The 16,265-nt window shown below is 33.5% G+C and overlaps 1 protein-coding gene across 1 annotated transcript in view; it reads left to right on the top strand.

Annotated features, from left to right (window-relative positions):
• Positions 1-13,639, top strand: part of LOC124365585 (protein IWS1 homolog) — a 40,114-nt gene extending 26,475 nt beyond the window's left edge. The window contains exons 6-12 of the mRNA XM_046821577.1: positions 1,955-2,170; positions 2,845-2,998; positions 6,625-6,837; positions 7,025-7,187; positions 9,839-9,968; positions 11,499-11,610; positions 13,275-13,639. Coding sequence (XP_046677533.1) covers positions 1,955-2,170; positions 2,845-2,998; positions 6,625-6,837; positions 7,025-7,187; positions 9,839-9,968; positions 11,499-11,610; positions 13,275-13,397 — 1,111 coding nt within the window. The 3' untranslated portion in view covers positions 13,398-13,639. The remainder of the gene's footprint in view (positions 1-1,954; positions 2,171-2,844; positions 2,999-6,624; positions 6,838-7,024; positions 7,188-9,838; positions 9,969-11,498; positions 11,611-13,274) is intronic.
• Positions 13,640-16,265: the final 2,626 nt, after the last annotated feature.

The raw sequence follows: 16,265 nt of genomic DNA, 5'->3' as shown, positions 1-16,265 counted from the left end.
GATTACTAGTGATGTGTGGAAGCTGAATCTTGAATCAAATTAGATATTCGTGGACGACAGCTGATTGGAAATACACAAATCACTGTTTACCAACACATTTTTTACTTTCTGTATGAAAAAGTCTAGATAGACAACCAAATTAACAAATTACTGTAGTTTAACAAATAATATTTTAATTATAGTTTGTATTTTATATATTTATTTTGCGAATCTGCTACATCTATTCGTAGACAAGTGATCGGCAGTACACATTTTATTGATTGCTAGAAATCTTTTTGTAGTTCTTTGTGTATAAAACTATTTAGAAACATACATACAGTAACAAAATAATGATGTGATGTGTAAATAATATTTTAATTGAAGTTCGTATTTTCTATGTCTTTATTTGTCAATGCCATCATGTCTGCTGGTTCTATCTGAGCCATCAGTTGCTCGGTAGTTGACAGACTATCGCACATTTTTATTTTATCTATAGTGTTTTTTTGTATAGTTGTATATAAATAGATTCTCTTTAAATATATAACTTTACATATATAGTAAATGGAATATATTCTGAAAGCTCATTTGTTAAGCCTTTCTATGATTTAAAAGGTAGAGCAGGGGTCACCAATTACTTTCATTAGTGCTCCTTTTTTTATAAATAACATGGCCATCGCGGTCCGGAAAAAATACCCTGTATGGGCTTAACAATTGAAAGAATAAACTGTACTATTTAAATATGTGTAGATATTATATAAAGAATAAATCAAGCAAATGGGTTTCAGAGCATTATTTAATAATTAAATAATAATAAACAAAACGTTAGAAACAAAAGGAAGCACCATGAGTTTTGTACAATATTAATGATAAAAATGACACTTTTGCCTTGAACTATCTGTCTGAATTTTGGACTAAAGTTTGTGCAGGCTATTCTCATTAAACCTTGGAGGTGTTCGTCGGTAAGTCTGCTCCAGAATTGACTTTTAATGAAGATCATCTTAGAAAATGCTGCTTCACAAACATATTATGTTGACCCAAACAAAGTGAGAAGTTTCAAGGCTATTTTTTTAACATTTTGGATATTTATTAGCACAAATTTATGCCCAAGTCTTGACAAGAAATTTCCTTTTTGGTGTTTTAAAACTGTAAATTGTTTAGTTGTGATTGTATTTTGTATATTATTTTATGTCCTTTATAATATAGAATAATAATAATAGTAATGATACATTCTAATGTTTATTTAAATAAACTGAAACTATCAATGGTATTAACATCAAAATCAAGTATAGAAAAAATCACACTATGAACAAATAAATTACAGTGGGCATATCTATAAACTTTTTGACATATTTTCTTGATTTTGGCAACAAGGCAAACTCAACATTGGCGTTGAAAATATAATTCATTTGAATGTGGTCATACACGTGCAACGCCGACTAAATTGTATGGAAAGCAGTGGGTAACTGCTTTCAGTGCAGATATGAGGCAATATAGTCTAAATTTTACTTTACATTTCAAGACTGCTTAGAAACCTAAATTAGTCTTTTGGCAAAACTAGGCTTCTCAGAGCTGTGTATGTATATATATTTTCTTGATCCAGTTAGAGGCAAAATCAGCTATAGAACAAAAATACTAAGATTTGAGTAAATTACAATCACCATAAAAAATATACACTTTAACATATTTTCATGATCATGGGAAGAAGGCAAACTCAATATTGGCGTCAAAAATAAAATTCATTCGAAACTTAGGTGCTCATAAAGGTGCGAAATGTGTTTACGAAGCCGTGAGTAACGGCTAGTATAATATAAAAGTTACATCATAGGAACTTTATTTCAAAATTGGAAATTTTAAAACATAAAACATAAATTACTAATATTGGGTTTTTTTATATTAGATGATTTATATGATGCAAAAGTGTAGTCTTTTATATAGTTTAAAAAATTTGTGATTGGAAATGTTATAACTGTTATAGAAAACGAGACGCAAGATTGGGTCAGGCTCAGAGGATGAAGATGGAGTTGAAGGAGATAATGGAAGTGATAAGGAAGACCTGGAGGGAGAGAAGGCAGAGGAAGGAGGTGAGGGTGTTCCAGAGGGGTGCAGAAGGGGAAGATGGAGCTGCACCTGAGGAGGGGGCAGTGCTTCCCAGCATTTCGGATGAAGATTCAGACGATGATAGACCCAATAGGTAACTTTCATTGAACAGACAGTTAACTTTTACTATACACAAAAACAGTGCAATTTTATTGTGAAGGGGATTTAATACACAAACTAAGGTAGATCTTAAAAATTGTGTACAGAAAAACATTTTGGCTTCCATGTGTTTTTAAATATGTTTTAATTTGTATGTTGTTTAACCTAAATGGTTTCCTCAGTAAGGACTTTGAACATCTGAAATTTTGGACATTGTACTCATTATGGGACCTAAATCTAAAATGTAATTAAAAGGAAGAGTGAATCACCCCAGAGCCCCCTTTATTTAAATCGTTTGGTTGTTTCACTAAAAAAAAACAGGTTGTTTTTTGGTCAGATTTCGACTAAGTGTTAAAAACTTGTCTACCTTGATTACTAAAACTCCTCCGGTTTTTTTAGGAGTTACTCTTTAAAATAATAACACTCTCATCACAAACAGAAACTCACAAGTTGTCTGGTTATGTAATAAGAGTTGAAATTTACATAAACAAATTTTTTTTGTTAACCATTCTTGTTATGTTGTGTGTAACTAGTTTGAGTAGTTTTATAGTTTAATATTCTTTTGAATATAGATAAATATTGTATTTTTAGTGAATGAAAGATAAGATTAAAACAATGTAATCATAGGATTATTCAATTATTATAGAACCAAAATAATTTTGATTTAAGGAATGATGGCGGTTTTGCCTCTGACTTTGAGCTGATGTTGTTAAAGAAGAAAGAAGAAAACACGAAAAGGAGAAAGAGAAAAGACATAGATATTATCAATGATAATGAAGACATTATTGCACAATTACTGTCTGATATGAAACATGCAGCTGAGGTAAATAAATATAGTATTTTTAGTGTTTCTTCTTGTAAGAATTATATTTCTGGCTTAAAAAATAAAAAAAAATTCAAGCACAGTAACAATGTTTTCAGGCACAATGACAGGCACATCTGTTTGTCAGGGGTGCCATTATGACTAACACTTTAGCTTCTTACAAAGCAAGCACTCTTTTGAATATGGATATTCCTGTCAACAATTTTAATTCAATATCATATACGGTATGTCACTGTTTTTAAATACTTAATTTGTATAACCATTATTCTATATTTTAACCCATTGCGGATCGTATTGTTTAGGTGCGCGGGCACGAATTAATTTACGGTCAGCGGCCAAACGAACATCAATGGTGCGCCACAATGTATCGCTCGCTATTGTATACTCACCTCATATCTACATTGAACTGGATTCTGGTTTATAAAAATATCTCCATCTATATTCTTAAAAACAAAATAATTAAATACAATATATAGTTTATGAACTATTGTAATAAATATATCTAATAAATATCGATCAAGTTCAGACGATCATAAGTTTTCCATTTCGATCAGCTCATATTATGACACGCAAATTATACTATAAAATGTGATACTAGTGTTTACTAGTATAATAACAGCTGAGGAAAACAACCAATTAGAAGCGCTAAAAAGCAGAGAGTAAACTCATATGAATGTTTTTTCAACTTCGACATACAACTGCGATCTGTAGGGTATTTATAAAACGTTTGAAAACTTTGAACGTAGACCGTTGTTAAACACTTTTATTTGACAAGTGAAGATGATCGCCCAATCTATCAGACATTAATAGAACTATTTTGAGGGAAACTTAAAAACAGACCGCTTTTGCAACCTGAGCTCGTCATCGTTAGGCCCGGCCGCTGCGTGACGAACACAGCTCGTCAGTGAACCGCAATGGGTTAAGGCTACTTATTTGTTCATTTTGTTTTTCTTCATACACTTTTTAGTATGTTTGTTCTTGATTGATGATTATTATTATTAAATTTGGCCAGTAGGAGTGGCCAGTCAAATATTTCAAACCACCATTAACCGTGATAAAAATGTTTTATGTTATGTGCATATATGTATTCTTATAGAAGACATAATATTTATACAACACAAATTATAACGTAAAATAATCTGCGATCATACATTACCTAATAGGAGTTTCAAGCAAAATACTTCATTTCTCAAATTTAGTCTCGGTTTTGCTATATTTTATGTCTCCAGTGAAAATATAATTGCCTATTTCATGTTATTGTTTTGTGATGGTGTCAATCAATTCTACGTCACAATATGGTTTTTTAATTATCTATTTTAAGTCATGACATGGCCTTGTATTTTTAAAGTTTACCTATACACACACACCGATAATAAAATGGATTTAGTGTCCTTTTCTTAAACTGTCTTATTTAGGTTGTAATGAATATCAACAGTATTTTAACGTAGTCATTGATTAAAATTTAGCTGATTCTTTCACAGCGAAGGTTATTAGCTTAAACCCATCTCATCCAGTACCAAGACCAGTGTGGCTGTCTGTAAGTGGACTGTCTAGTTTTCCACTCAATCTGAGACAGTGTTCGTCTCTGATCTGTCTCTAAAAAAAAGCTGTGATGGGAGGAGCATGTGTCCCACCTGTGCAAGTATCCAGTTCTTATATTGGGCTTTTAAATGCGTTGGGTGAAATCTCGGTATTGAATTATTTTTCATTATTCAGTTTTCTTAGCGATTGCAATCTGTTGGATTATAAACTGGGGTCCTCTTCAGCATCTATATGCCATGCTACGCAAATCATTTTTAATATGACTGCTATGATTATTTTATATGATCAAGTTCAACTAAATAAAACACTCAATGAGCATGTAATTATCATCAACCTAATTTTGATTACTTCTCACAATGCTTCAGTTCATGTAACCTTTGGTTGAGGAGCATATTCCTATCCCTCTTTAGCATTGGGCATATCTCTACCAATCATAGGACATAAAATCTCTGCCATATAATCTCATCTTAGAAAATGTAATTTGAAACATTTTAGAGATATTTAGAATTAATATTCTTCTTATACTTTTTTTATCTATTGTTACTTAACACTTAACGTATTATTTAAAACATTCAAGCCTGAAATAGCAGTATATCATCCATAAATAAAACCATAATCCCAAACTTCATTTTTTACCTAAGTGTGTATTATATAGCATTTTAATTACAAATATCAATTTGATAAATAAATTATGTTTTTTAATAAAAAGTGATGACTAAATATTATAGTTGAAACTATTATCATGTATATATTGAGACAAATTTCTATTATCGTAGTTTTAGTTTAAAAAAGTGACATTGTGTGTGTGTGTGTGTGTGTCTATTATTCTATATCATCACATTATATTATCATCTTATGACAGGTGATTTGTCATGAAACCTAAAAGACTAAACTACATTCAAATACTTAAAGTAGGCTATAGATATAGATTAAAATCTAATTAGAGTAGACTCCCTCTGGTTTGGCCACCGGATACCGGATAAATCCGGTATATGATAAATCACGGATAAACCGGTCGTCTTGGCAATGATAAAACCCCCGTGGTACAATATTGACAGGATTTAACTTGTTTATTACGTTTTCAGACAAAACAAATCATCTCAGTTCAGATGAGGATCGATTTTGTTTGTATGTGTCTAATACGTTGCATAATATTTTCGGCTAGTGACGGTTGGTTGACATGAAGGAAAAAACACCATCGCGTACATTTCCTAAGAGTGTGTGGGGAGAAGCTCTCTGCATATCAATAGTCTGCTAGTGAATTTTCAGAAAAGCTGAAACATTTAGTTGAAAAACTGTTGACAATATTGACAAGACGGGTTTAAACTACTACTTTTTGCCTCTGAAAACCTTTACTATAACTCAAGAAACTAGCGTCAGGATTTAAGGTAAATAAAGAGAGAATCACTGTCACGTTATGCTCAAATGCAACTGGTTCACACTAGTTGACTCCGTTTGTGCCAAACTGGATTTCCCCTCCCTGGGAAGGCGGCCAAACCCAAAGCATCTAAGAACTTAAATATACTTCTTTTCAAGTACACTACAGAGCTCAAAAGTCTGCCTGGATAGACTCATATGTGTTCAAAGAGTGGTTCGTAACTCAATTCTTTCCAAGAGTTAAAGAACACTGGACATTCTCGAAGTTACCGATTAAAGCACTTCTTGTGCTTAATAATGCGCTTACGCTTACATAAAAGGACTATCTGAGTCACCTTATCAGAACAGCTCGTTTATAGCAGCTCAATTCATGTTAAACAACTAAAATACTACAATAATTTGAATAATTTCTAGAAACCATTTCTAGAAAGTAATTTTAGTATCATCAAATATCTAAATAAACATCTTCTATAGCATAGCAATAAGTAAGATATACTCTTATCATTAAAAAGTAAAAATTCAGTGACAAAAAATGAACATATGCAACACCATCATGGCGCTGTCAGTACTAGCAGTGTAAGTGCCTGACAGCACTGGGATCGAATGTGTTAATCATTTGTTAGTTACTTATTGATTTTTTTTTTTTTTTTTATGTAACATCAACTTAATTGAACTTAATTTTACTATTGATTATATTGTATGTTTAGGAAGACAGGAAGTTAAACCAGATGAGTAAACCGGCCACCAACAAGATTGCAATGTTGCCAAAAGTGATGAGTCAGCTAAAGAAGTACGATTTGCAGCTCACATTCATTGAACAGAACGTTTTGGCTGTACTGACAGACTGGCTGGCACCCATGCCCGACCGCAGTCTACCCTCACTCCGTATCCGAGACAGTGTGTTGCGGCTGCTCAAAGAGGTAATCAAGCATCTGCAGTGAATTCAAAATAATCTAATTCTTCATGCACTTAAAAATAAGTCCATCTGTTCTAATTGAAAAGTAATAAATTGTTTATAGATGTATTGCATTGTTATTGTAATGTAAAAATGCATTGAAAAACTAGTTACATATGTACACATACTAAACATGCAGTGGAATGTTCCAGTTTCCCCGAGTAGACCAGTCTACACTGAAGCAATCTGGCATAGGAAAAGCTGTCATGTACTTGTATAAACACCCTAAGGAAACTAAGGAGAATAAAGAGCTGGCCGGGAGACTAATAAATGAATGGGTTCGACCCATCTTCAATCTTTCGACTGACTTTAAAGGTAACACTTTCTGCTATCTGTAATCTCAAATCTCAATTTATTATAACTTACAAGAGATTGATTACAGTGCATTTTTAATTTTTATTTAAGATTAACCGACACAGTGCTATCGTAGCACTGTGCAATGTTTTCATTCGTTACGTTACAGATAAATGGTTTATACAATACTTGCATTCTTTGTAAGGTAAACCGTAAGAAAGATTCCTCTATGCACAGATGAAACTGAAAGAACTAATTCGGAAAATTGTGAGAAGTATGAGAAAGAGAAGTCAGTTGTTGTTTTATATATATATATACACAAGGGGTATCCAAAAAGTAAGTTTCCCTGTTCTGTAAAAAGACGCGTACGTAACACAGCGTGCAGCTGTGGGCGGGGATATGTAGCGCATTTCGGTTGGCAACAGGTGCGCCGGTCACTGGCCCATTGCCACGCTTCTCAGTCAGTTGCTGCCCAAACATCATGGAGACTCCACTGCGTTCTGCCGCCAGTTGCGAAGTCCGTAGTGTTATTCGTTTCTTGACCGCCAAAAAACGAAACTGCTGTTGAAATTCATCGTCAGTTGTGTTAAGTGTTTGGTGAACATGTTATGTCCATTCAGATGGTCCGTCGTTGGCGTGCAATGTTTTTGGAAGGAAGAGAAAATGTTCATGACGATGAGCATAGTGGCCGACCGGCCAATTCTCGGCAACCTGACGTCATTAATGCTGTACGAGCAGTTATTGACAATGATAAGCGAGTGACTCTCGATGAAATTATGGATAAACTGCCGTCTAGTGTTGAAGTTAGCCGGTCATCTGTGCACAATATCATGACAGAAGATCTTCAGCTTGCAAAAGTGTGTGCAAGATGGGTGCCTCGCTTATTGAGCAATGCCCATAAACAACAACGAATGGCTGCTGCCCAGTCTTTCTTGCGATTGTTTGACGATGAAGATGAAAATCTTTTCAGTAGAATAGTCACTGGTGATGAAACATGGATTCACCACTCAACTCCAGAGACCAAACGCCAGAGTATGGTGTGGCAAAAAAAAAGTAGAGGCAGCTCCTCAACAAGCCAAAGTTTTTGAGTCGGCAGGAAAGGTAATGGCTACAGTTTTTTGGGACTGCCGTGGAGTGTTATTGATTGACTATCTTCCTCGTGGCGAAACCATAAATGCAGAAAGGTATTGTGAAGTTCTCACCAGACTTTGGCGGGCAATACAGAATAAAAGGCGCGACTTTTGTCGCGCACGGTTCTGCTTATTCAAGATAACGCCCGACCACACGCTGCTCGTGCAACAATGGAACTTTTGAGGAAATTTAAGTGGGATGTTTTTGGTCATCCTCCATACTCACCAGATCTTACGCCTAGCGATTTTCATCTGTTTCCGGAGCTGAAAAGACACCTTGGCGGTCGGCGATTTGCCAACAGCGATGACCTTCAAAATGAGGTGGATACTTGGCTTAAAAATTTGGCGGGTGAATTTTGTGATGCTGGAATAAAAAAAACTACTTCCTAGATACCAAGAGTGCTTAGAAAGGGATGGTAACTATGTAGAAAAATAAGGTATGATGTAAAAAGTTGAATAAATGTGTTTCAGTTATTTTTTTGGTTTTTTTTAACTTTTTCATAATTAATGGAAACTTACTTTTTGGATACCCCTCGTATATATAGAAAGGCAGTTTTGTGCGTATGTGTATAATCAATGTTGCTGTTTATTTTGAGTATCAATTATCCAAGTACCTAATTGATGTGCCTAATATGTTTGTTAATTTTAGCAGACTGTGAAATCTTTGTTCAAAATACCTTGGTGCACCATTTATCTTATTTAGAGTAAAAGTTTGAATATTTTGGAATTTGTATTACAACTTCTTGAAATACATGTGTACCTTAGCAAAAAGAAAACATATTAAAAATGTTCTCTGCTACTTAACAAGGCCATCTTTCTAAATGCAAAATATTAAGTGTTCTGGTTGTTTTTACTTCATAAAACGTTTACCTGATAAAAAAAATACATTTTAATCAAACTTAATGTCTTGTTCTTGAAAATGACCCAGCACTGTAATGTGCTCATGGGGTATTGATAAGGAAATAGTAAGACTCACCTAAATAAAGCACTGATAAAGTTACAGTATACAGTGATACTTTGTCAGTACTCTTGAGAGTAGAAGAGTTAGAATTCCATGTAGTTTAAACTGTTGTACGCCAAACACTTAACCCTTAAATAGGCACACAAACTTCTTTGTAGTGCCATATTGTTAGGCCAATGGTTTTTTTATTAAGCTTTTTTCAACTAAAACCAATGCTCAAAATATTGACACATTTTACATAATAATTTAACATTTATGTCAATGTATAATTATAAGTAATATAAGACAGAATATTTAATTGTATTATAATTTTATGAAGCTTTAAAAAAGTATATAAAAATTGACAAAACAATATTTATCCAAAACAAGTATTGTACAGAAGTTAAATATATAAATACAGTTGATTCCAATTTTTGTACTATAACTAACTTGAAGTGTACTGTACGCATGTTCTTAAAAAATAGAATTTTTGTACTGATAGTTTTAAATATTAAAATTTCCTTTGAAACCTGGAGATAGTTTGTTTCTTGTAAGAATAAAGTTTTAAAACAAACAAATGATACCAACTGTGAATATTGCAGCCATGAGCAGGGAAGAGAGGCATCAGAGAGACCTGGAACAGAAACCTCAGAGAAGACGCAGTTCCGCAGACAAAGAGCCTTCCCCGGTCAAGAAACAAGATATTACAAAGGCCATCCAGGGAGAGGGAGCGTAAGTTTCATACCTATTTATTGGCGGGATTTGTGATAGTGATCAGTTATTTGAATGAATAATACAATATTGTTAGTCATTAGTTATTAATTGCTTTCATAAATACAAACAAGCTAATAACCAGGTGGAAGCCAATTAGTTAAGTTATGAATATTATTAGAGAAGCTACGTTTAACTTTAATTTAATACTATAAAATATTAAAAAAACTGTTAAAATATCAGGTAATTTAACTTTTCTTTAGACCAGTGGGCGATATATTACATGCTCGAACATGTATGAAAATAACACAGGGGTAACCTAGTATCTGCCTAAGTAGTGCTTTGTATGTATGTATATATATATATATATATATATATATATATATATATATATATAAAATATGTATGAATAACAGTTTTTAGACAATCTTAACCCAGTGACAAATTAACTCAGTATCCAACTCAATAATAAGAGTACAATGTTTGAAAAGATATTTTTGTAAGTTTGCCTGGTTTAATTTTATAATTTTGCTTCTTGCACTATTATACATTCCTCTTTATATTTTGATAAATCTTGAATCAAATCTTGTGATATGTTGTATTGTAGAAAATTATTTGTAAATTCAAATGATAGGTCCCCACACAGATAAATTATTTGATGTGTTTTTTAGTTAATATGACAAAATGGGAAAAAATGTGTTACTTTTAAATATATTTGTATGTATTTTTAGCTAAATGCAATAATTAGTGTTTTAATTACAATGCTACAAAAATTGTGCCTTTTAGGGCTGGTAACTTTTTCAGTACCAAATCTGCTTATCAGTGAAACAAATGCTGCACTCCAAAAGGGGAATTAAAATTCACTATGCAATGCTCCTAACTATGATTTCTGACTATAAACACAATAACATGTTGAATTTGAGCTGACTACTACCAACTCTTAAAGAGATGTAGTTGAAGAACTCCTGGTTCTTGAAAGACTAATACTATAGACATATGAGCAATCGCAGTACACATCCAGACCATCAAAAGACAGCAGCAATGGTGACCTGGTGAATTTCCACCGCTTATGCAAGATAAGAACTTTTAGCAAAGCTGGTATATGCCTTAAAGGCTGCAGGAAAATATGCCTATTGGAAAATCTGTATGGATTTAGTTGGTTTAGTTAAACAGTTTTTTTTAACTTGTTAGGAATAAATTGTAAATTGTATAAGGAATAGATGAAAATATTCTAAATTAAATTATATGAAACCAAAATTATATTATGTAGTAATTATAACATATTATGAAGAACACAACTGTCTATTCATAAACATTTTAACATATCAAATTAGTAATACAAAAACAACAATAGTAAATAGTACAACAAAACCAATTTATTTTCTTATTCAGACAGAAGTATTATTTTCTATGATTTCTGTATGATTTTTGTATAGATTCAGAGACTGAAATCTGACTTTGTGTTCTATTCTAGTAACCGTAAGTCTAAGGGCCTATTCAAATCTGGCCTTTTGTCCAATGCATTACTGAAAATCTAATATTACTTTGCAGTGTCCTGAGGCCTGGAGACAAAGGATGGGTGGGCAGAGCTAGGGTGCCGATTCCTTCCAACAAGGATTATGTAGTTAGACCCAAATGGAAGACTGATGTGGACATGAGTAGGGTGAGTGTAATGTATAGTATAGACTACAACAATAATGTATGCACTTCAATGAATGCAGCTAGAAAATGAGAGAGTATTTTGTATTCAAGTACACACAACGTTGGCAGATTGATGGTAGATCAGGAACACTGACCTAATGATGCAGTCTGTTGTAATACATATAAATTTTGGTTGATTTTTGTATTTATTTTTAGTTAAGATTTTATTGAAAACAAGTTCAAACCCAAAATTTGTGTTACTTTAACAGTAAAACATTTATGGTGAACATCATAGTCTTGAATAATTACTGGAATTTTAATAGTAGATTTATATTACAATGTTTTTACGTGGATAACAGAAAATAAAAAAAATATTTAGGCCTATTTACTATCATCTGAATTTAAATACACATTAAATTCAGCACATAGTAGCCTAAATAATACTTTTCTAAATTTAACTCTTAGTGCTCCGAAGTCCACGCTATAGGCTGGTTACATGTTCTCCCAGCCAGTTGAATTCTCTGCTGCCACATAACCCCGAGGGATCAGATTTATTTTTCCGGGCAACTCCAACTCGGCTTCACATGCCTCAATTTCAAATGATCATAATATTGATGTATGGTAAGATTTAAATTCTTATACTGATGTAAACAACATACCTTAATTTAAAAGAATTAAAACCTACACCATGTTGCTTAGTAGCAGTCACTCTGGGAAGCAGGGTTGCCAATGTATGGGTACTGTATTATGTATCTTTGGCAACTTTCAGTTTGCTGAAGAGAGTGGAGGGAGGGGACTTATCTTAACCCTCTCCCGCTCGCATTGTTTCCAGGTGCTCACGGTGCTTCTAACCTCAATTAATTCGCTGCCGGTCGCACTCGGTCAAAATACGCGGCGCCTCAACTTACACACGTTCTGTCATTGTAATTAACTATAATTATATATATTAATTATTTTACTATATATTAGTTCAATGAAGTTGATTGTACGAGACCAGGGAGGGGGCACACGGACAGCTGGGAGCCAGTGGCGTGGGGTTGTTGCGCAGTTACTTGGTGAAGGTCATTGTCTGGCTCACCGTCACTGCCACTGCCACTGTGATCACTCCGAACTACATCCTCAATGCAACGAGGCTATTTCACAAGGCTCTGGTACATCACTACACTCACTTGAATCGTCGCAATCACTACTAATAACGAGATCGATTTCACTGTCACGAAGTGTACGACTACAACCCGCCATCGTTTCCGCACAACTAATATAAATAGCAAAATAATGGAATAAATCTACTGTAAAAGTAAAGTAAATGGTCTCCTGATAGCAAACAACCCGTAGTAGTACAAAATATTGCTACTCGAGAGCAGCACTTATCGGCTCTAGAGGGTAAAGCAGTGCGTGCCGATCTGTGCCGTTTAAGCTGCAGTGGCTATGTGGTGGCCGTGCCGATTCATGCCTTGCGAGCGGGAGAGGGTTAAGGTTTGGAGGATTTCTTAATTTTGTTACCCATTGGTAAGCTAGTGCTCATCTTCTTAGCTGTGAGGGATTGCAGTCTTTTGGTAATGATTTTATCATAGTGGATACCATTGAGGCTTACAACATGTTGGGAGACTGGTTTGTCTTCGTAGCCTACTTTGACATCTTGTCTGTGCCCATTCATTTTACTATCAATTTTTGTTGTTGTTTCAGACTACTAAAAAGCAGATGAATAGATTCGAGAAACATATGAAGAACTTCATTGACAGCAAGAGGTTGAAACAAGCTAGACGAGCAGTTGAGATATCTATAGAGGGCCGAAAAATGGCCCTTTAGTGTAAAACTCTACTTGAAACTGGCTCGTCTGTGATAGATTATGTTGACTCGACTATTTTTCACTTTGTTTACAGTGTAAGACAAAAATTATATTTTTTTCTGCGTTTGGTTTATATTATAGGCTATATTGCCATATGGCTACTGTATTATACGGTAATATTTGAAATTATTTGTAGACTTTGTATTGTACTGACGTAGATTGTACCGATAGTAATATCGTTTAAATAAATGTTGTAAATAAATTCTGTCTGTATTTTTAATTTAACCAAGCAGAATCTATATACAGTACATTTGAATGATCTTCATATACGAGGGTCACTACAAGTTTTGAGATACCAGCAGACAGTGCATAGTGCATTCATGTTATCATTATTATTATCTGATTATTTGAGTGCCAACATCAGAACCTGGCAGGGACTTGGGTTCACTTTTATTGTCTGCTCGGAATAATTTCATGAATGGAGAGCTTTTTTGATTATTTTTTATTTTTGTAAAGTCAAGTTTTTCACAATAGGAGTGCATCAAAAATCTCAAAATGGCTTTGGTTCTGAAGCACCACTCAGTACTACTGTTTTAGGTGGTATTTGGAATTTTGAAGGGGCCTTTTGAATCTCACATTGCTGTAAAAATTGAAGTGTTTGGCAGAAAATTTCATCAAAACGATGGAACACATCCACTCTTGCTATGTGTGACTTCTGGCTATTCTTTAATCTGAAGAAACATTAGCGCGGTCATCGCTTTTCTTCAATAGTCATAAATATTTTGACTTCATTGCAAAAACTGAGTGGTTAGGTGCTTTCAACAAGTGGAAATTCCGACTTCTTTATTCTATAGAACTTCATGTCAGTTTCAGTTAAAATCTATCCAACCACAAAATCTATAGTAGATGTGTAGAAAACGCTATTGGCCCAGGTGCTCACCCCCTTTAGTCGATTAGCCTGACATAATGAACTTGATCATGTAATTTACTTGAAAAACATCCAATTTATAAAGATGTAAAACAACGTATATCAAGGAGACTATATATTGCCGCCTGGCACTTTTCAGACGCGATCTATGGCAGCAATATATTGCCGCCTGGCCCGGAAAGGGTTAATCTGACATAATGAACTTAATGTCATTTACTTGAAAAACATCCAATTTTTAAAGGTGTATTGTTAAATGGAGCTTTAATAATGATACTACATAGTCGTTTTCTATTCTTTCTCTCGGCTACCACCTTTAGACATACAAAATTTTTTCACTCAATAGAAGACGTGCACATTGCGACCAGCCCAGCCTACAGAGTGGCTCCTGAAATTACTGAGCTAGTGGTGGTCACAGTTAATCTAATCCTATTCGATTGTGCACATTTTTACATTACAATTCATGGCATATTTTTTGCTATCTGAAAATACAGTTTCCAACCTGTCCTTAGAGCACAGTATGCTTGAGACAACCACCAAAGGTTATTAATACCAAAACCATGTATACTAATAGGTATGTTGCATGATATCGTATATTTCTTTTGCAAACAATGAAAATATAAACTAAAAGCATACTTTTCAGATGAATTTAATGAACAGAAAGTTTGGAATAAAAGTTTTGTTATCAGTAATGTGTACAATAGTTTAATTAAAAATTAGTTTAAATTCAACAAAAAAAAGTACTTGTTTATACACCTTTTTGATTGTTTTATAACAAAATAACTACAACTACTTACTTTACTATCACTGGTACTTTACTATTGCTAAGCCTTTCGGAATCAATGATTCCATAATCGGACACTTCACAAATATTGGAAAAATTTGTATTTATTACCAAAACTAATCAGTGATAGTAAATTAAACCTTTTTCCAACGCTTCAAGATTTTTCATATGACTACTTAGCCAAAATGATTAGACCACCTGTAATATGTGGTGATATTACTATTATCCACTTTTATACAATCTTGTATTAAATACAGTTATTAATTATACAGTAAAAAGTGTAAGTATGCACCATTATTTATAATTTGCATCTATCCTTGTCCTTAACTCGTTAACCCTAGAGCTGCTATGAAACGAATTTTCGTCGCCAAAGGCCCGTCCGATTTGGCAACGATGAATATTCGTCGCCAAAGTAGACATGTACAGTTATTGAAATTGTAGGCAATTAAGGTCATATAAATGATTTTTATTTGATATATTCTGGAAGAGCAATAACTATAGTACCGATTTACTGTTCTTACTTCGATTATTGTCTTCTTTGTTTACAGTAAAACATACTTTTTTGGACAGCTGACGTGAACGTAGTACGGGTCAACCACATTGTTGTGAAACTGTAAACAAGTGCCGGGTTTTGTGTTTGAGGTTACGAATCCAATAGTATTTGGTGTTGTTATTATTGTTTTTTTAGCTTTCTTAGGTTATAGTTTTAGTTGTTCAGTATGGGGTGAAAACTTTAGAGACCGATCAAATGATCTTAGAGAGCTCGCAGGGCGGAATCTAGTGACGCCGAGTGAAAAATGAAACTTTGTATATATTATACATACGTAAATAAGGTAAGATTAAAATTTATTATTTTATTTTATTTTTGTTTTAACTGTCATACTTATATAAGTATAAATGCAGTCAAGAGATTATGTTTACCCACGAACAATAATATTTATTTATAAATGTACGCATTTTTGAAAATAAGTAAATATGGGTGCTTTTTCATACAAAGCCCTGTAACACATACGTTTTGAGGTAAAAGATACAATAATTATATATTTTTGGAATCAGGACAAAATTTCGAATAAGTTATACATTTACGGTTTTGATGTAAAGTTTATTGCTAAGCAGTTACACAACAAAATATTTACAAAAAAAATTTCCAAAAAACATTTTTCTTACATTTTGTAAAAA

The sequence above is a fragment of the Homalodisca vitripennis genome, chromosome 6, assembly GCF_021130785.1.
Source record: "Homalodisca vitripennis isolate AUS2020 chromosome 6, UT_GWSS_2.1, whole genome shotgun sequence".
In the NCBI taxonomy this organism is placed as follows: domain Eukaryota; kingdom Metazoa; phylum Arthropoda; class Insecta; order Hemiptera; family Cicadellidae; genus Homalodisca; species Homalodisca vitripennis.
Note: the sequence above shows the minus strand (reverse complement) of the source record. Positions and strands in the feature narration are given on the sequence as shown.